This window comes from Carassius gibelio, chromosome B11 (genome assembly GCF_023724105.1).
Source record: "Carassius gibelio isolate Cgi1373 ecotype wild population from Czech Republic chromosome B11, carGib1.2-hapl.c, whole genome shotgun sequence".
Lineage (NCBI taxonomy): Eukaryota > Metazoa > Chordata > Actinopteri > Cypriniformes > Cyprinidae > Carassius > Carassius gibelio.
In genome coordinates, this window is record NC_068406.1 from 20,195,796 (window position 1) to 20,218,601 (window position 22,806).

The window sequence follows — 22,806 nt, forward strand, 5'->3', positions numbered from 1 at the left end:
TAGAAGCTGAAAACACTGCGAGCATCACACACGCTTCAATATTTATGTATGTAGTTGGTAAAGTTTTTAAAGTGACTGTTAGGGGCTTGCCAAGTTTTCTGAATGCAGTTATTGTGTTTGTTAGACAGTGAACAACAAAACACTTCAAATAACCGCCACAAAATCAGTTTTAATTAACAAATGATTCATTTTCACAACACAAAGATGAGGGGCGAGTTATTCTGAATAAAAAATACCAAGTATGAGTAATACTGTGACGTAGCATAACTTGCCCCTTTAATTAAAAAATGATACATTTCCATAATCTGCAGTCTTTTTCCACACTCATACCGAACATCAGATCAGTTTTCCTAGCCCCTGAGCTCCATCCAGAACACTTTACTGGAAACAACTCTTAGGACAAAAAGGCTGACTATGAAAACAAAGCTCTCATAGGCTTAACTTGGAAAAACTTTCAAAAGATTTGACAAAAATGAACATAACGAACACAATGAAGCAGCACTGCATGGGCATCATGCGCACTGCCAAAGCTCAGGCATTTCTCCGTTTCAAAACAAAGAACAGATTGGTGCAATGTGACCTGACACTGAGGAGTGTGTGCGTCTTTGTGCATTTTTTCCAAAATCAGCCACCTGTCTTTTATTACCTACGTGATAAATTCAGCGTCTCCGTGCTCAGAGGAATCTGCTAACAAAAACGAGGCACAGCTGATTTATGCATAAGTTTAACACTTCTGGCAGAGACGGGGCGCCTGAGCAACACAGATGGTCAGATTTATATTGATAAGGCCGTAATGGTTGACAAGACAGAGGGGATGATGGATATGGAGAGACAGAGGGATGGAAAGCAGGTTTCTGACAAAAGGCCAGTCGGTCCAGTGGATGACAGCACATTTAACACATGTGGTCTGAATGCTGACCAGCAGTACCAACATCAGTTTAAACACATTAGTATAACACTTCATCCCTGAAGTGCATTTGTAATGCACCAAAACCAAGCCATAATGGTAGAGTGTGTGGTTTTGTCAATTTGGAGACAACAGACAAACAACAACAGGCTGATGTGTATCAAAGAATCTCTCTGCTGTCCGTGTCGATATCAGCAGGTGGAACTGTCAGGTACACTATCATTGAGAGATAGGGCTGGCTGCTTGTTTGTGACGGGTTACCCGTGGGAATATTAGTATGCTGCAGTGCTCTTCACTGTCAGGCTCCTGGCCAACAGTGTGATAGCTAGGAAAACAGATGTCAAAATGCATTTAAATTAAGCTTGATTAGACAGGGGACAGTTTGCATGCTATTTGACAAATGGCTTTAATAGGTCAGACGTTACTGGATGAATACTAATGAGAGGAGAAAGGAACAGAGATCGGTCTGAAATCTGATTCAGTTCGATTGGATTCATTTAAATCACATTCATTTTCAGTCTGCCTTGATTAAAATGTGACCCAATGTGGGTTTTTAAATATGTTAATTAAATAGTGGACTATATCCATCAGTTGTATGAAAGCACAAGATTTAATAAGCTGATGTTGATAATGAAATAAATTCTATAAAAAATTTTTTTTTTAAAAATGTCTGTTTGAATAATAAAAAAAAATTATTAAATAAAACAATAAAAACAAAATATTACTAATAAAAAAAAATTACTTTAGCCAGACTGTATAAATGTCTATACATTAAATCAATATGAGACCAAGTGGCTTTTAAGAGAAAGACCACAGAGGCACACTTTTTGAAAAATAAAAAAATAGTTTCCATACAACAACAAGTTTGTTAAAACTAAATCTAATCTTAAAAGTAATAAATACAATTAAATAATAAATAGCACTAAATGTTAAAACAGAAAGCATTTGGACATTTCAGCCACACTTCATGTATAAATATATTTGCATTAAATTAATATCAAAAACTAATACAGGAGAGGCACACTGAATGACAATGAAAGAAGGAAGGAAGGGATGAATGAATGAAGTGTTTAGACACTTCAGACACATTCATTTTATTTTAATTGTTTTTTGGCATAAAATACAAATGTAAATATTAAAACAGAAGGTGAAGGACTGACATGCAGAGAGGTTAAATGAATGATAAAGAGGAGATGGTCACTGTAAATAGTTATTGTGAAATGAAACCAATAAATCCAAGAAAATGAACACTGAAATTAAAATATTGCCAATGGAAAGAGCAGCTGTATTGGAAAAACAGAAGTACAGTCTTGATTTTGCAGAATCTGTCTACAATGTGTTTCAGCGTGAGGGAAGACGACATCCGTACAGTACTGAAATAAAAAGAAGAATTATTAAAGCACAGTGGAAAAAGGATATTTCTCAACCCTAGAGGGACGACATACAGACCACTCCAGAGACACTCAGCGAAAGAAGAAAAGTGAATGAGGCACAGTGACAGGAAGTAGATGAGGGCCAGATGGATATATCATCAGCTGAGCCGTGATTCAGCAGCGCTGGGTATGAAAACAGCAGACGGACTGGAGGAACCCACAGACTAACTCGCATTTATTACTGAGAGCTGTGGAAAATGGTCGCTTTTACAGGCCCGTCCTCACACACACACACACACACATAGCAAAGCATACTGATAGTATCGACAAGTACAAACAGAAAAGTGCGATTGTCTGTGAGTGTGCAAACACATCAAACACTGACGCAGTAACAAAAGCATATTTATCAACCGAAGCTTGTAATTGACAGCTTGTTGAAGTGCGAAGAGGAACAAATAGGAACAAATTGGAGGCGGAGAGCAGGAGGGGTGAAAACTTGAGGGAAAGAGAGCTTTATTATGCAAAACCATCTGCTAAGTCAAACATGTCACTAAACCTGTTTGTGTCCTGAGTGATTTATGAGTCTCATCACAGGTGTGTGTGTGTTTGTGTGTGTGCACGTTTGGGTGTCACATTTGTGTTTGTACAGGCATGTTTGCTCACCACTGCCACAATACTGTGTGTGTGTGTGTGTGTGTGTGTGTGTGTGTGTGTGTGTGTGTGTGTGTGTGTGTGTGTGTGTGTGTGTGTGTGTGTGTGTGTGGGTGGGTGTGAGTGAATATGCATTCAACACCTGACACCTGAGCTCCCTCATGAGATCTATTATCTGTACTTTTCTAATTATGGAACAGATCCAGAAAAATCTCTCTTGAGCTCTAAAATACACAAGAATTTGAAACATGTCACTCGAACAGTCTCAAAGCACCTATACCAAAATATAAACACAGAGACTGGGTAATAATTTCTAATTTAACACACTGATTCCTTATTTAAAATGATATTATATGAAATATAAATACAAATAAAAGTATAAAATATATCTCATGAAAAATATCATAATGCATATTAAAGAGAAATAAATATACTTTTCAAGTAAGTTAAGACTTTATTTTAAACAATTAATATTTTCAGTTAGGATGTATTACATTAATCAAAAGTGATAGTAACATTTACAGCATATTGTTAAAAAAATTTATATATATATATATATATATATATATATATATATATATATATATATATATATATATATATATATATATACACACATTTATAATATATAATAAATATTATAATATTTATTTTCAAATAAATACTGTTCTTATGAACTTTTCATACCTCAAAAAATCCTGAAAAATATTTAGTTTTCCTCATAAATATTAAGCAGCACAATGGTTTTCAACATTGATAATAATAAGAAATGCACAAGAATAAGCTACATTTTTAAATAGTAACAATATTTCACAATATTACGGTTTTTACTGTGTTACTTTCTCAAATAATTGTAGCCATGATGAGCATATCATAAACAAACGTTCAATATAATTATAATTTTAAAATTAATAATTTAATTTAATCTACATATAGTCTTGAACTTGCACAACAATGTTATAAAAATATGTTTTTACAAGTGTAAAAACCCACAGTTCAGTTGGAGTGAGGGTATTCTGGGGCCACTACGTGCCTTTTAATCAGAGGTTGATATTAATGATGTAGGATGTGTATCGCTGATCTTTTATGAGCCTTGAAAATGTGATTTAAACCCCAGTGCTATAAAAACCCCTCTGGGAGCCAGTTTAGAAAATAAATAAACACATAAATAATGGAAAAATCAATAAGCTGAAAGAAAGCCAGCGGGATGCCCCAAACGCTTTATCAGAGGAGAGAGAGAGCAAGAGGCTGTGTTGTGTTTCACGCTTCCCTGTGGTCATATAATCTTGGCTGAGAAGAGAGAGACCAGCTCCCTCGTACAGAAAACATGCACATAGCTCCAACGAATAAAACACACAACATTCAACAACATTCACATCTGTTGAGAAAGATCAGAAGTTTGAATGTAAATCTGAACAGTATGGGACAGTATTAGAGCATTTCTAGCTCATAGGTGTACACTGTATAAATAAAGATCTTTACTGGCATCTATGGTTTCAAGAAGAGCCATAAACAACCTTAGACCTTTTCCACTACACAAATGGTTCTTATATTTAGTGCTGCACAATGAATTGTATTTCAATTGTGATCGCAATCTCTGCTTCTCTCCATTTAGCAAGCATAATCATCTGTGATATTTGCTGGGTGGTTATTTATCCTTAAAATGTTTCAATGTATTTTGGCATTTGCGTTATCTTTCATTGCCTCCACAATGTTTTATGGTTGCGGTTGCCAGATTTCAAGAGTTTAAATCCCCCAATCAGAGCTTTTTAATAAATCAATTTTCTGCCCATGGTTTATCTAATCTTCCCAAGTTGGCGACCATGTGCACTTGCTCGCTACATTATGTAAAAAAAAACACTCAAAAACACTCATTTGGAACAGTGTACGGGGAAAGCGTGAATCAGTAACATAAAAAAGTGCAATACTCTTTTATGCTTGGATATGTGTATCCACTTGCTGAGGAATTCTGACAGACTGAATGCCTCACATGAACACTTCCACTGACTGTGCTTTGACAAGCCTGGAGCACAAGAATGATTCAATCAGCCAATCAGGAAGTGCGGAGTGAGGCAGCAGGCCAATCAGACTTCAGAAACTCCCTGATTTCCATCGGCGCCTGTGACACGCAAGTCAAAGTTTTTGGTAATAATATTATAAACAAATTAAGACTTGTTCAAGGCTGGAGGGGAAAAGAAAGAGAAGAAATGAAGAAGCAAGGGAGGGGTTATGTGGTTAAGGACTGTTTGGAATCAGTGAACTGGCAAATATTCAAGAGTGTAATTCCATTGATATGAGTGAAAACGCTTCCCAGAACCGTCACATAATATTTACATTGTGGGGGGATTTTCTGGCCGGGGTTGCATTGTGCCGTTGCAGCAAGTGTGCCAGGCTGATGCAACAAGTGAACAAAAGAACAATGAAAACACAGACCGCACCCCTATCAACAAGCTACCGGGTCCACGGCCGAACCGTTTGTTTCCTTTGTTCACATTAGAGCAGGTGAGTGCCCCGGGAACAAAATAGGAAATTCAAGTCCGACAGTAACCAATGTAAGGTACAGGCGCATGCGTGCACACACAAACAAACACAGAAACCCGTTTGGCTGGCATGGAGGCCCTTTCACGCGAAGCACCAAAGCGTGGAGCAAGGCCTCGTATGCAGGGCATGATGTCAGAGGGAATCTTTTAGTGAGTCAATTTATTTTCCGTGTATATGTGACATCTGATGCCCCCTGGCCGGTCCAATTAGGTGCTGACAGTGCCTGCGAGATGGATGGCGGTCCTTGGGGGCACACGAGAAAGTCTGAGAAAGACAGAGAGTGTATGAGAGAAGATAAAGGATGGGCCGGAAAAGGGAGAGAGAGAGAGAGAGATACGGGTTTTTAAATTCAGAATCCATTGGTTAACAGAGGTTTTCAAACCGGGTTCCCCAAAGGGCCACAAGGAAGTTCTGTAAGCAATGCAATGCAATGCAAAAAAAAAATAAAAATAAAAAAATTAGCAGGAAATATATTTTAATGTTTCAGGAATTTTAATATATTCATAACACATTTTTTACACACATCAAATCTGATCTAATACTATAATATAATTTTTTATCTTGTTACTAAATATCACAAATCAATAGATTCATTATTGTGGTTGTGATTATTTGATCATATTAACAGCTTTTTTTTTTTTACAGTAGGAAAAAAAACAAATATGTATTTAGTTTTGTAAAGGATAAATGAAGATAAATGGGAAATTTTTGTTAACACTAACAATTTTCTTTAGTTCAAATAATTATTTTAATAATAATAACAATTTACAAAAGAACAAACATAATTCGTTCTACAAGCTACATATCTAGAGAAAGGAGAAAAAAAATGGAAATATTATCAATACCATTTTAGCATGTTGCTTTAAAATAAAAACTAACTTAACATATAAAATAACACAAAATTGTATATAATAATACAATTTCTTCTAATAATATAAAAAAATGGGCTTGAGGTGCACATTCACCCATTAAACCACACTGACATTAACCAACAATTAATAATAATGTGTATAAACATCCTCAGTCTGATAAAGATGTTTGGAAGCTTATCTGGAAGACACTGTGCAGAAAGTGTGCATGAATTGTCCAGTTTTGCTAAAGTGTTCTTGTTCTATAAACCCTTCTTTGTGTCTGGAAAAAAGAGACGGATGAAGACTTAAAGCAAATTTGATAATAGACTAATAATTACTGCAAGCTGATAATTATAACAACACCTTGTGATGACGGATAACTGTACTGGCAAACTATACAAAACCAAAGATTTCCTCCGGAATGAACAAAAGCACCCTGGGTGAACTGTTTTTGTGTATTAAAATGAGTTCAATGAGAGTGACTCAGTGTCTAAACTCTTCGAAAAGTAAGAAACAAATCCTGTAAAATCATAAAACAAGCCACAGATATCATTCATACCCTCTTCCAAGCAAACAATCAAATTAAGACAGTGGAAACAGCAGACGCTGCGGGCTTCCGGAAAGACTTTCCCTCCGCTCTGAGGGTTAAATAAGTGCAGTTATTTGACATGAAGCAGTGACATCATCCTCTCACCCCTCAAACCTGACGGCTCCCTACAGATGTCTCCAGCCGTGGCCGCTGTTATGTGAGCTAAACTAAACATTACAGTCAGACTTCAGCTTTCAGCAGTCAGTGCTTCAACAGGTGCGTCCTTCCAAATCACCAATCATCTACGCATTGTTTTTTCCCCATTTAACTGACATTAGTGATGGTTTTGGTTAGAAATCATCATGAGGAAGCTTACCCTAACCCAAGTTTTACCTAGCATACGAATCACAGCCACATTTATGGCCTTCCCAGCATGCAGTTTGAAATGACATCACCATGATTTCATTCAATTTAGTTCAATACTATCCCTCAGGAGAGCAATAGTGTAGTCGAATTGGCCATGATTACTTGCTTGCTAATAGACGACACTGCATTCTGTGATTTATATTATGTGTTAAAACAATGGGAGTTCATTCATATTGTCCTGCCAGATAAAATCTGGCATGAGACATTTGTTACTTCAACATCTGTTGACCTTACTCATTTGCACACAGGAAATGCTGAAATGTGAAGGCAATGCTGATAGCTGGGTCAAACATGTGGAAGAAAATCAGCAAGCTATTAAATGTTCCACATCTGAGACATGATAATTGGTTAAAACCTTAAACGCAATGCCACAACCAAATCCGGAATAATTATCGATCGGAAAGAGCTCCTGGTCCGAGCCTCGCTCAAGCTGTAATAATAACATTAACTGTCCCGTAAAGCCGCTCACCTTCAACCTCTCATTATCATGCAGCTCGGTGCTCAGACTCCATTTTTCTCCAGAGACCACTGGGGTTAAATACACAACTCCGGGACACATAAGCATCGCTGCTCGGGAGATAAACTACTGAGACGGGAGAGAGCCAGAAAAATAAAAAGATGTCTAAAATTTAAAAAATTAAAAGCAGAGAGTGTTTTGAAAAGAATACTGAAGGAGAAATACACTGAAAACGAGTTTGGGGAAGGATGGTGCGAGGGAAATAAATCACAGTGTGAGACAGCGAAGCTCACCCTGCAATTAGAGGTTAACCTCACACTTGTTTTACAAGGCCACCGCTCTTTCATGAAAAGGGCAATGCATATCACCCTCTCCCTTCTCTTGTTGCTTTCTGATGCATGCATTATTAGATTAGAATGATATTAGTTTGGAAATATTTCTAACAATTTTATAACATAACAATGAATCTTAATACATTTTTATAATAATAGAAGGATCATGTGACACTGAAGACTAGAGCAATGATGCCGTAAAATTTAGCTTTGCCTCACAGGAATAAATGACATTTTAAAACATATTTAAATAGAAAACAGTTCGTTTTTCTAATTTAATATTTCACAATATTACTGCTTTACTGTATTTTAAATAAATGCAGCCTTGATAAGCAGGTTCAAGTGTGGCAGCCACAAAAAAAAAATGCTTAATTCAACTAAAATGAAAAAAAAAAAAAAAAAAAAAAAGGTCTTTTAAGTAAAGCAATTTATGTATAATATGCCCACATGAGACCTGAACCCTGCTTGTTCTGTATCAAAAAAAAAAATGCATATCCAGCCCAACTGGCCATGAACTTTACTGGAAATAAGAACATAGTTTATTAAGTGTGGAGTAGGATCGTGTGCAGCCTAGTTTCAAAGTTATTATTTTTACTTGATATATATGCAACAAATTAATTTTACACTTGCGTTCCCTCACGGCTGTTGGTGGGGAGCCCCTAGAGCCACAATCTGAACACTGACTTTATGTATGTTTGCGTGAGTGTGAGCATGTTAGTTCGTTGTTGCTCAGAGGCATATTCAAGCTCAGGTCACAGGTCTGTGGGCCAGCAGAGGGACAAGAACCCCCCACATACCCCAACCCCTCTTTCTCTCTGGGACCCCAGCCAAACCGGCGGCCCTTATTGAAACCATATGTGAGGGGCTGAGATGGTTTTCTGCTCGGATTGAGGCAAACATGCAGAAAATTGTGGGAAGCAAACATAACCCCAGGACCTAGCGAGATACGCTAATTAAAACAACCTAACCAGCAAACAGAACGTGCGCACAAACCCACACCGGCAAAAAAATCGAACTGAGCTACTGTTAAAATAAATAAATAAAATAAAAACTTGCAAAGTCAACGCCTGGCTTCTGTAAACATCAAAGGTTGTGTGAAATATTATACCATTTACCAATAAATCTAACTTAAAATATAAAATCATATAATTGTATACAATACTAATTTATATATTAATATACAGTAAAAGTCAACTTTTTATAGTAATATAAAAACTCCTATTTAACACTACCATGTATGAATCTGGAACAGAATCTGGAAGGTGTTCAAGCTCTCAAGTGCTTGAGGTATGCATTCACCCGTTAAACCACACTGACATTAACCAACAAGCAATAATATTGTGTATAACCTCAGTCTGATAAAGATGTTTGGAAGCTTATCTGGAAGACATTGTGCAGAAGGTGTGCATGAAACACTTGTCCAGTTTTGCTAAAAATGGTCTTGTTCTACAAAGCCTTCTCTGTATCTGGAGAAAAGAGACGGATGAAGACTTAAAGCATATTTGATATTAGGCTAATAATAATTACTGCAAGATGATAACCAGATAAACAGCTTGCCATCAATTTTTAATGTTTTCAGATTTAAGTGTCACACGTTCCTTCAGAATTAATTCTAATATGCTGATTTGGTGCTCATTCTATAATTACTTCTTTACACAAAAAAAAAAAAAAAAAAATTATATATATATATATATATATATATATATATATATATATATATTATAGGACAGATATCTATAGATAGATAGATAGATGCATTCATCAGGGAAGTCAAAGATAACACAAACTTCAAATAATTCGAAAATTTAAGAGTCAATTGTTTTATTTAAAAAGGTGATGTCTTTATAATATCAAGATTTTCTCACCCAGCATAAATGGGTCTTTGCAATATGTATTTATGCATTTCACATTTTCTTCAGATACACTCATGCATTTTCTGCCATTTCAATTGCAATCCAATTGTGTATATCGTATCATGAGGCTGTGAGTGAAACATAGCCCTACAGACACACTTGAAATCAATGATCTGATGACTATGTAATGTTAACACCTATGAGCGCGTTCATATTTCTGACTGATGCGTCACAGTCTGAGCTCCAGTACTGCACATGTGGAGCTCTGGTTTAGGATCGGGTGGAGGATCGTCTGTGTAAAGCATTCTAAAGATCTATCGACAAAACCATTATGTGCTCGAGGTGATTTAGTTGATCGTTATGACGCTGGACAGAAATATCAACATTTCAAGCCGTTCTGAGGGTCCCATTCCAGAAAGCTTGGCGAGAGGAGCTAGTCTTGTGATTGTGCTGCAAAGCATTGTGGGTAAAGGAATAATTTAACAGCAGCGCTAGACAGGAGTCCCGGCATGAGGAATGAATCAAAAGGATGACGGATTGGAGTCGAACAGGAATGGGAGTCTGAAGTGCACACCAACAACATGAACTATACATCAATCTCTGTATATTACGTTGCTACCTCAAGTGTTCATATGTGAGTGTGTGTGTAGAAGACGGCTGTTTTCTACACATACGAACGTCTGTATCCAATTCGACCCAGACAAATGAAGTGCCTTGTTCAGTGCTATCACATAAGAGGATTCTTCTAATGCTGATCAACAGCCTTGTGAGAAGACCCGCCAAACCCAGTCCCTGGGAGAGTGGAAAGAGTGGACTCTGTAGACTCTGAGGCACATACAGAGTCTACTCATCACACACACAGCTAAACCTCTCTACACCTTGGCCCAAACATCCCTACACTACATCAGCACCATCTGCAAACCAGACATAATTCTCCTTGGGTCATTTTGTCCAAGCTGCAAATAGTCTCACATAGACTTCTGACTGATGACATAAAGTCTGGTCCACTCTGCAACTTATCCTGTATGGATGAGCCGTATACTTAGACTGGACATTGGTATCTGACCAACATGTTAAAAAAACAACACGCAAAAAAAATTTATAAACTGACAAAAGCATTATATGCTACCAAGTTCAATCAAACAAATGCCACAAAACCTTCATTTCATGAGTAGCTCTTCTGAGAAAACCCGTTCATGTTAACTCGCGTAAAGCTAGCTTATCAGATTGGAGCTTGCAATTTCATTTTAAAACATGGTGTCACTTTAAAAAAATAATAATGCATTTTTTACCATTAGTTAACTTTATGGCATATATTAATCGGTATTAATTCCAGCATTTACATCTGTTAATATTATTTAATGGAGCTGAATGGAACATTTATATTATTAGCGTATGTTTCGGACTATAAGTCGCACCTGAGTATAAGTCGCATCAGTCCAAAAATATGTCATGACGAGGAAAAAAACATATATAAGTCGCACCGGACTATAAGTCGCAATTATTTAGAACCAAGAACCAAGAGAAAACATTACCGTCTCCAGCCGCGAGAGGGCGCTCTATGTCTTCAGTGCAGACTACAGGAGCACTGAGAAGCATAGAGGGCCCTCTGGCGGCTGTAGACGGTAATGTTTTCTCTTGGTTTATTTCTCTCGGTTCATGTCAAATAAATTTTGATAAATAAGTCGCACCTGACTATAAGTCGCAGGACCAGCCAAACTATGAAAAAAAGTGTGACTTATAGTCCGGAAAATACAGTAGCTAATGTGAACAAAGATTAATAAATACTGTAGTTAATTTATAGTTCATGGTTAATGTAAGTTAATGCAACTAGTGGAAACATATTGTAAAGTTTTATCCATTTACCAAACAAAATTTGTTATATCAACAATGTTTACTAATTTGGTCATTTTTCTTATTTCTATGTATTTTAATAAAAGCTCAATAGTCAAAATAATGAGTATTGTTATCAAAGCCATTTTAAATCTGACAAATAGCACCACGTCCACAATTGCAGTTAACTATAAAATATATATATTTTACTCATTATGTATGGACGTTTGGCTCCAATGTGAAGAATTCTGCGTAAATGAAAGCATCCGGAGAATTCATTAAAAACTGTGAAATAAACTTTATTGCAATTTTTACATTAATGGTGGCATTTCAAACACTGTTTTAGTTTATTATCACACTGTTTGATTTCATTTAGTGAAGTTGTTAATAATAGTAATGAAATAATATCACCTATTGTTTCAGGAAGTACTATTTTCTGGATAAATCTACAGGGTAAAACAATTTTTTTTTTCTCATATTTCAAATCAAATTCTAAATCCACACTACCTCAATTCAAATTTGGGAACTGAATGGAATTTTAAAAGGCAACCTCACTGCATTCTCAATTAAATGGCGTGCCACCTGGCAAGCACCAGTCAGTTAAATGAGTGCGAGAGCCGTCAGTGGCGTAGATATGGAATATGAGGCTCATTGCCCCAGTGGGAGCTGGATTAGCAGTTTAGTTTGAGGTTTGCAGGAAGCTGGATCTTTTTTCCCACCAACAGCCTTAGCAACAGCTGGTCTGCCACGTCACGGTCGACATGCAAGCACCAGCCCTCTTTAATACACAGCCAGTATAGGAACAGCACCTTTATCCTGACACCACACCACATTCTTCAAAACTCTCCCATTTCAGCTGGAGGCACAATGTGCTCAGGTGGAGGACAGAAATGAAGACTCCGTGCCTTCACATGTGTGCAGTAAATCATTCACTCATAGTTCAAATAAACAGAAACTCTGCCAGCCGTCCAACTAGCTGAGAGACTATAAATACAAACCGTTATGGATCAATGCTAATACATGCATGTATATTCTCACACATTCACGTCACACATCATTGTGAAGTATGCTGAGGAATGTGCATGGCAAGTATGTTTAATGTCTTCTAATCAGATAAAATAAAGATAATAAAAAAAAGATCTCAGGGTAATGAGGCAGGACTAAAGAACTGGATGACAGCACTCTGAAAACATCTGATTAAAGTTATAGTAAATCCAGCCCTGACGAATAAAGTTTAACCCTCAGAAACCCACTCCAGTATTGTTAGAGTTGTCTAAAGCAATTAAACTTATTTTTTTCACCAAATATTGGTTAAAACTATATCAAGCATGAACATACACTACCCTTAAAAAAGTTTAAGGTCGATAAGTTTTTGAAAATGGGAAGCAAATCCACACTGCGCTGCAGGTCAAACATACACACTTCCACCTGTTAGCCACACAGTCCACTGTGACCAATGAACAACAGCAACATAAACACAGGAATAAGTCAGACAAACTGACCTCTGGGGCTCTTTGCCTTCAGTGTCAACTAGAGATCAGAGGATGGGTGGAGTGAGAAAGAGAGGAAAGAAACTGAGAGGAATCAGAATTCATCTGATAAGAAACACTTTCGGCATTCTGTCAGACACTGACACACAATACAATAAAGAACAATGATGCAAAACACAAGTCCCCTTCAGCATAACAATATTCGGGGGAAAATGCATTTCACTTAATTGTTTCAAAACACTGTAACTTCAGCTAGTTTCTTACAGACTCCTGTTATCTTCCATCAATGTCAGGGCTACAGGATAGTTAAAATTATTTAAATTCATGAATGTTAATATTATTTTAATAATATCTAAATATTCAAACTTCATTAAAATGCTTTTCAATTTGTATTATTATTATTATTATTATTATTATTAAAAAACAAAGCTCTTTTGAAATCACAAAAATAATTGTGGTTAATTCATTTAATATACTTGAAGTATATACTTCAACATTACAGAAAAAAAAAAAAAAGAGAGAGCTCTGGAATAACTTGTGAGTAAATGATCCTCTAACTGTGTTTGAATCTGAGGAAATGCTGAGGGAAATCATTTTTTTGGACATCTCAGCAACAACTAATGCTGAAGTTGACAGGCGTAGGTGTTTCATAACTACATTTCTACAGGGTTGCCAGTTCTCCTCTCCTCCCCTTCCCTCCACTCTCACATCTGCGCTGATATACAATGAGCTCTGTCAGATGGCAACCAATGTATCTCCAACAGCACTCTTCTTCTGTCTGTCTGCCTCTCTCAATCTCACACTCCCTCTCGGGTGAGTGTCATGAGAAAGCGATAAGATCAGATCTCTCCGTAAACATAACAGAAACATTACTTCGAAAATCCATATTATTCATTTTTAATACTATGTTTTCATTGCATCAAAAAGGCCAAGATATATAAAAGTAGGTAAGCCTACCTACCAAAGGTTTTATCTTGTATCTTCAGCATTTATTAAGTTTATTACAATTATGATTGTTTATGCTCCTAGTAATCTAAGTGCTGTATCTTTTCAGCTACCGCGCTGATGGTTATCAGATTTGCCCTAAACCTGTTATGCCCCCTAGCGGCAGAAACCAAGAAACACACTATAAGATCGAGCCTTACAACTTGTGTTTGTGTTATATGTAGTCTTGTGTTTTTATTCCCAGTCTTTTGGAGTTAGCTGGTAGCTTTGCGCGAGGAGCAGAAACAATCTGAAGTCACTTTTCACTGAAAATCTTCTCCTGTTAACCGGATTACCAAGGCAGAACTCAAGAATCAGTCAGGCTTGTAAACGATTCATTCAGAACTTATAATAAAAAATAATAATAATAATAAAAAAAAGCTGTTACAAAAAGAACGATTAATTCATGAATTGAACTTTGAACTTCAGAGAGCAACAACAGGTCAGATATTTAGTGAAATAATTACTTAAAGGAATAGTTCACCCCAAAAATTAAATTTTGTCATCATTCATGACGTTCCAATTAAACCTGTATAAGTTTCTTTCTTATGTTCAACACAAAATAAAATATTTTGAAGAATTTTGAAGAATCAAACAATTGCTGGTGCCTATTGATTACCAGGACTCTATAAATTACTTCTTATATGCTAAACGAAAAAAAACTAAACTTTTGGAACTACATGAGGGTGAGTAAATGATGAAAAGAAAAAAAAATTTTGGGTGAACTATCACTTTAAAATGTGGCTTGTTCTCCACATGAGGCTAGTGAATGGCTTCAGAAGACATTTATGACAGCCACGATTGAAAACACTAAATAATAATATGATAATGGAAAAACAACACTACCATTCAAAATTTGATACTTTTCAATACTTTTTGTTCAGCAGGGCTGCATTCGAATGATCAAATGTGATAGTAAAGACTTTTACATTGTAAAAAAAGAAAAGAAAAAAAGTTTAAATAATTTTAAACACTGTTTAACATGGTCACACAAAAATAATAAGCCGTACAACTGTTTCTTGAGCAGCAAATCAGCATATTAGAATGATTTCTGAGAGATCATGTAAAACTGATTGTGACTGGAGTAATGATGCTGCCATCACAGGAACAAATGACATTTTAATACAGTAAAATAGAAAATCTTAAAATGTAATAATAATAATCATTCACAATATTGCAATAGTGTTCCTGTAGCTCAATTGGTAGAGCATTGCTATCAAGTGCAATGTTGGGGATTCGATTCCCCGGGAACACATAATAGGTAAAAGTAGCTTTGGATAAAAGCGTCTGCAAAATGCATAAATTGAATTTAATATTGCTGGTTTTACTTATTTTTGATCCAATAATAGAGAGCATAAGATACTTCTTTCAAAAACATTGATGGTAACTGTTGTGATTTACCCTTGGATTTACACTGACATCATGTATCATGTATGACAGAATTTCTTTTCATGCCATGAATTTCGTTTGTCAGTCATTTAGCTGCTTGTCATCCTGTCTCTCTTGACCAACTAGTGCGTATCGGTGGGCTGTATCTCATCACAACCTCTTGTCCAGGGTTCTTTAATGAATCTGCATAATGGAGAAGACCCCAATTAAATCCTTGCGTGAGGACGACTCGGCATCCAGAGTAAACAAACTTAGCCTGACAGGGTTGCGGTGCTGGATAAGATAGCAGGCGGAGAAAATGAATTAGCTTCCTGACACACGTCAAAGCCAATCCCAAGGAAGAAGCGGGGCACCTCTCGGCACCTCTATTTTATCTGGCCCTTAGTATTCAGCCTCAGCAGCCTGCTCTCATCCAAAATGTATTCATTTATTCAGAAGCCCTTGGAGAAATCAGAAAAGGCTTGTTGTTCTTTTTTTCTTCATGTCCAGATGGAGTTTGCGTGAATAACGTGTGTTAAGTGAGGCGGAAAATAAGTACAGGATGGCCCCGCAGTGAGAGACAATATCACCTCACGAAAAAAACGAGTGTCACCTTCATGCAAGTTTTTTTGATTTTGAATATTTCACTCCCTTTATCTACTGTCGGTGTGTGTCATGAAGGAGGATAAAATATATTTGGAAAACAAATGAAAAAATATGAGCTTTGCCTTCAACTCGATATGCATTATCAATTTAATGCAAGTGTGCGAGGAAGCAGATGATTAAACAAAGGGCAAGAATGAGAGATCCATTTAAAAGAAGGATAGGAAGGATGTGGTGGTTGTTCTTTCTGCTGCTTAAAGCTACAAAAAATTAATACAAAAAAAAACACAAAGGGAAAAGATATGCTAGATTGAGCAAAGTGAAATTCAGAATAGAAAAGGTGCAACATAATGCTTGAGGGAACCCAAATATTAAAATTCTGTCTTTATTTACTCACTACAGAACACAAAAAAGACAGTTTGAAGACAGTTATAATATAATGAAAGTCATTTAGGTTCAAAATAACACTGAAGCCACCTGACTTTCATTTTATAGACAACAATACAGAGTTAGAAATAGCATGAGAGATGAGTAGAATTTTCTAATGCAGATTTTTTTTTATTTTTTTATTTTAGATTACTTTTAGTGACCTGGCCAAATGGGTTTGCAAAACAGTCAAAAAAAATTGAATATAAGTTCACAATAATTTTTTTTTACTTTTGTGTTTTTGCACAAAAAAAAACAAACAAAAACAAAAAACCTGTGTGTGCCATGCATTTAAGAGGTACTCAAATCAAATGTCAATATCAAAAGAATTTGTGTAACTATGAATCGCAGAGTATCAGTGATGTGTAGAGGAAAGCCAGCCTACCTCCCTAAGTACTGTACTGCCATAACCTCTGTACAAGCCTCTGAAACCCTGCAATGAGAAAACAAAAAAAGGGTTGTTATCTCTAAGTAAACAAAAAGACATGGTATTATCATCTGGTTGCCTTTCAGAATTACTTATTTATCAATCATTCCACCCGTGCATCCGTTTTTAACATGACAACTCAAGTGAACTCAAGTGCACTGTAAGTCAAACTGATGGTAGACACATACAATACCTCTTCTTGTAGTGTATTCAGGAGCACCCTGTAGGTATTGAGAGAGGGATTGGCCTGTGTCCTCTGCTTTACTACTTCAGTCGGGACACGGATCAGACAGGCAACCTGTGTAAGAGGAAGAAAACACTCATCAACATGTCAAATGGTCACAAATTTGGACAAATATGTCAAAAAAGAAATACTAAGTACACAAAAGGGCTCTTTGAAAATAGGACATGAAATAACAAATGTATAGTTTATGACAGCAGATTAATATTTACAATTGAAAGAAAAAAATATATAAAAGTGGATCAGGACAAAAAAAAAAAAAACATTTCCAAAAGCAAAACCTTGGATTGACACATTTTAAAATAATAGATAAAACCTTAATTAATATAAAAAATTACATTAACGTTTGTGTTAAAAATGCATTTTAAAAAGATTCTAAAAAGTACTGTTCGAAATACAACCACTATCTACACACACACACACACACACATAAAATGTGTGTAATGTATACGTCAAATGTTTCTTTAAAAAATTTCTTTATTAAAAATATTAAATACAACTAAAATATAGTTTCCTATATAATTCTACTACTAAACATGCTTTGTCAATAGCAGAAGTGTGGCATTATTCAAACTCATTCTTCACGGAAGCATCCCCCTCCAAAACTACACTTGTTGTGCATTACTTCTGATCCTCACCATGCTGGGGGGCGGAAATACCAGTGTGAACCAAGGATGGAAAGCAATCTCCGCAGCCACAGGGAGTTCACCGGCCCCCCCACCAGACCCCAAGGCTCACACTGGATCTGTGGTGCTAGATGTAATCTCTTCTGAATGACAGAGCGGGCGTGGGGTGCTACTATGAGAGAGGTCGGGTCTGCTGTGAGCCCAGCTGACAGTCTATATGCACGGTGTGTGTGAACAAGCTATGGTAGTTTGCACTCTGTATGACTCTGGCAGGCGGCAGAGCATCTCCTTGCACACTGCAGTTACCGAATGAATAGCCACTTGGCTTACAGAACAGCATGCAAGACTATGGAAAGGCCGGCATGACACAAATGTGGAAGAACCAGCTGAGGGAATCTGTTTTTACTTTGAAAAAAGTAAGCTCAGTTGAAAAGGTTTATATTTTAAGCCAAACGCGTGTAGCAAGAGTGCCATCCAGTGGCCAAATGAGGGAACCACAACCATCGGTCTATTAGGCAAACTGACAGGGCTCATTTTACTAAGCTCATTTACATTCTGTTTTTGCTGGGTTAACATTTATGAAACACTAAACATCGCGTCTCCTCGTGTAATTCTCAAAAGGATCAAAATTACGGCAGTAAATAGAGAGGGAAGTGGATATGACAAGTAATTCTTGCAGTAATTGAATTGGCGTGCGCGAGTGCGCGCCGCAGCAATTTCATATCATCTCGCAGGGGAATTGATGGAGGACTGGTGAGGGATCATATCAGATCAATTACCGGCATTGTGTATTACTGAGGTAATTTACAGAGAGCAGTGAAGAGGAAAACTAAGCTGAGGACGTTTTAAAATAAGTGGAAGTCGAAGAGTTACCTGAATTGGACCAGATTGTAGAGTTAATGACTTTAAGGCAGTTTTACTAATTGGTTTACAAATTAAGGTCGAATACTTATACTGTTTATTGTGAGATACATATATCTTTATCTGGTAGTCCTTTGGAGGCGGTTAATTAGTCGCTGCCTGCATCTGCTCTTCCCGCCTTGTGCTGCTGAAGCGCGGGAACCTCGAGGACCACGACAGGAAGGTCGATGAAAAAGCGGGCAATTAAAGCAAGGGGCAAGGAACTCGACCGGAAGTTGAAGTCGGGTGGGGGCTGCCATCTTTTAGCAGAACTTCACTTGCGTTAGCATTCCCATTGACTCCCATTCATTTTGGCGTCACTTTGACAGCGAATAACTTTACATCTGAAGCGTTTAAAGACTCTGTTTGTCCATTATTTATTTCTAAAGATACACAACAATGTATAAAGGGCTCCATTACCTTCTATGTTACATTATGGCCCCGTATTAATAGTTTTTGTAAAAAATAGGCTAACGATTGCGTCATAACCACTCGGCTCTCTGTCGCATTACCGTACAGACAGGAGGAGAAGCTCGCAGGCAATTAACTTAATATGGCGTACTGGCGTTACATTTTAAAATACTATACAAAATAATTAATCAGAATACTTACTCCTGCTCACTCACGCCAAAGAACTCCCCGCTCAAGCTCGCCGTCTCTGCAAGATTAACGATGGCAGTTTGCACGCACAGCCACTTAGAAGATTTACATCTGTCAGACAGGTTGCTGAAGTCGTCAAGCTTCGTTTGAGTCTGCGCGTCAGAAACGGAAGTGCTAAAAAACGCTAAAACTGGGCTTCATTTGTCTCAATTGAGTTCCAATGGGGTCGCTGTGTCCATTTCTTTTACTGTCTATGAATTAAAGAGTGAGGTACACTCATAGACCGTAAAAGAAAGGGTACACTGCTTATTTTAGCACCACGTGAATCAGTTCAGAGCCGTTTGTCTTTCTTTTTGCTGTTCTGTAAACCAAACACCTGCAGAGGGACGACTGAAATCTGCACACCGTTTTGATTTGCCTCCACACATTATACACTAAAACATATTTGTTTTCACTATTTTTAATAATGAACATTTATATGAAGTTTAATAAATAGAAGAAATCACTGTAAAACATGCTAAATACCTAGACTAATTATACCTAACACCATAATCAGTCGGTTCTGTGCATAAGTAACACAATTATGATATATTATCCATTTTAAAGTCATATCTTTTAATTAACTATAGTTAAAATTATATTCCATGATAATAACACATGATCATTCTTAACTATTCATGGTTATGCCAGGCTGAAGAGTTAAATGCAAATCTATGCTATTAAACGTGTTATATCAAGCCTTAAATTAACTTACACCACAAGGTGTAACGAAGAATTGATGTAAATTTATTATAACTGTGGTTTAAATGATAACACTTTAGAATGCATATTGTAAGAAATGAATAATTAATTTGAATAATTTTAGGATTTAAATTATATATACAAGTTTCAAGTAAAGATCAACATAATCGTAGCTACACTGCCATTCAAAAGTTTAAGGTCAGTAAGTTTTTTTTTATTTTTATTATTATTATACAGCAAGGGTGCATTAACTTGGCCCTTAACTGATGATTAAGTTTTTAATGTAAGAAAATACTTATTTCAAATAAATTCTGTTCCTTTGAACTTCGCATCCTGATATTATTCTATTTTTTTCACTATTAAGCTAAATTAAACTGTTTTCAATACTAAAAATGATATATTTTTTTCTTAAGCAGTGAAATCTGCATGATTTCTGAAGGATCATATGACACTATATATATATATATATAATTTGTTAATATACTGTTTTTTTTCCTGTATTTTGATCAAATAAATTCAGCTTTGGTGAGTTTTGAATTTAAAAACAAACAAACAAAGAAACATAAATACCCCAACTTTTGAATGCAAATATGTTAAAAAATATATTTATAACATAATATTTGTATAGTATGTCTCAATGCTTGCCTTTTTACCCACAAACCTGAAGCCACTTCTTGAATCCCAGTACACTTCTATTAGCATAAAATAAACCACTTTTGCATGCTAAGGTCACTCTCACAGCTGTGTCTCCAGACATCAAGAGAAACAGCTGGAACATTCCGAACAGTCCGTGAACTCGGAACACACGCCTCCCAGCAGAGTCTCAGGAAGTTGGAATTACAATTGGCATCTGGAACAATCTTCCACAGATCATCCTACAGGTGCTTTAAAAAACAACAAGAACAGTGGCCTCTCGGGTCCTCATGGAGCGCTCCCTTCCCAAAGCCTATCTGCACAGACCAATATCTTCCTCGCACGTCCCCCATCTCGTCCTTTAATAATACCAGTGGCATGGGAAGAAATACAAATTTTAACCCGACACTTCAATTGCCTATTTTTTTATATTTCAGAGACCTGTCAGGTGAGAACAAGAAGAGGGGGTGTGAAAAGGCTGAAAACGAGCCACAGTACAACTCTCAGGCTTGATTTAAACAATAAATCACAGGCAATAGTTTTCTCTTTGGACAATTCATGGATTATTAAGTTTAGCAGGTTGCCAATCGGCGTCTTCTAAGTCATGCCACATGCTGCTTTCACCCCACAGCCATAAGGAGAGACAAGGTTTATAAATGTACGAAAAAGTGTTCCTTCAGTTTGACAAATGAGCTTTTGGAGAGTGTGCTGGAATGAAGATAAATCTGACGTAACAGATACATAACAGCCTGCTCTGGTCCTGACAGATGCCATCAGCCAGTGCATTTATAATACACACACAATGATACGGAGAAGAAAGTGACAGAAATCATCTTTGTTATTATTACACAATACTACACCACAAGGAGGTTGAATGCATTATTCTGATTGATTGACGAATGTTCTAAGGTGTTCAATTAAAGATTTCCAATAAAAAAGCCCCTAAAAGCAATCTTGGTCAAAAATTATATACTATGTGTAGCATTCACTCATTATCGTTATAAGTACTTTCACTTCAAATGCACTAAATCCCAACCTCAACCCATTCAGAAGTACCAGTACTTACATAGAAACCTATACATAGTAGCCAGAAAGATATGCTAATTTTAAAGAAAAAAGTCACACATACTTAAGAGGCTTTTGCATCTGAATTTTAATTATTTTAATAAGTTGAATTTTTTTCCAGTAAATGGACAGCTATGAAGTAGTTCCAGGTCTGCTGACTGCATTACGCTTCCTTGACACTTTGCAAAAAGGCCAACGAATCTGACAAACCACAAAAATGACAAAAAATTCCCATGTTTTTCCCACAGATGGAAACAAACCAGCAGAGAAAATTATTGCCAGCATTTTATAAAATTGCAACTGAAAAGCTACATTACATTTTAGTTAACATTGCTGTTTTTGAAGCTGTTAAACTTGCTATTTGTAAAGACGCTGCTGCTAAACACTTTCGATTACTCATCAGCCGTATTTCTTACATAGATAAACCTTTTATTTAGTTGTGTGAAGAGACAAGCTTGACTAAAGAGAGACTGGTGAAGGTGAATAAAGTGAGGATAAAGTTTCCAGACGAATAAAATCTTTCTGGTTGCAGAATCCCTGAGCTTAAAGTCCTGGATTGCATTTGATTAGTGTGCTATAGAGCTAACCTTAAAGGGTCAACCAGATAACTATGACAGTACAGCAGGAGCAAAATCCTGGAAAAGTAATGGGCAAATGTACAAAGTAATAGGAAATACTCAAATCGATTATTGCACAAACAAGAAACAAAATTGACTGATGCAAAATTGGGCCAGAAAACTCTAAATCATCTCCCGTTAGAAAAACTATTAGTCAGAAGTTGTATAATGGCAGGAGTTATGTAAGTAAGATAACTTTGTCTTCTGCTCCAGACGGCCTAAGGTGAAGACTTTCATGGTTAAGCTCCAGGATTACAGACTTTGAACAGGGCAATGTGTAACCACAACACACTGGGATTCAGCTAGGGCTCTGCTGTTAAAATCCCCCTTTT

The 22,806-nt window shown here is 36.6% G+C and overlaps 1 protein-coding gene across 6 annotated transcripts in view; it reads right to left on the bottom strand.

Moving 5' to 3' along the window:
• slc25a26 (solute carrier family 25 member 26) overlaps window positions 1–22,806 on the bottom strand; it is a 47,020-nt gene that overhangs the window by 19,116 nt on the left and 5,098 nt on the right. For all 6 annotated transcript variants that reach the window (XR_008155873.1, XR_008155874.1, XM_052568845.1 and 3 more), the window contains 2 exons: window positions 17,245–17,349; window positions 17,010–17,057 (listed from right to left, as the gene is read on the bottom strand). Coding sequence is in view for 4 of the 6 variants with exons in the window: in XM_052568845.1 (XP_052424805.1) it covers window positions 17,010–17,057; window positions 17,245–17,349 (153 nt within the window). In the remaining 2 variants the exon portion in view is untranslated. The remainder of the gene's footprint in view (window positions 1–17,009; window positions 17,058–17,244; window positions 17,350–22,806) is intronic.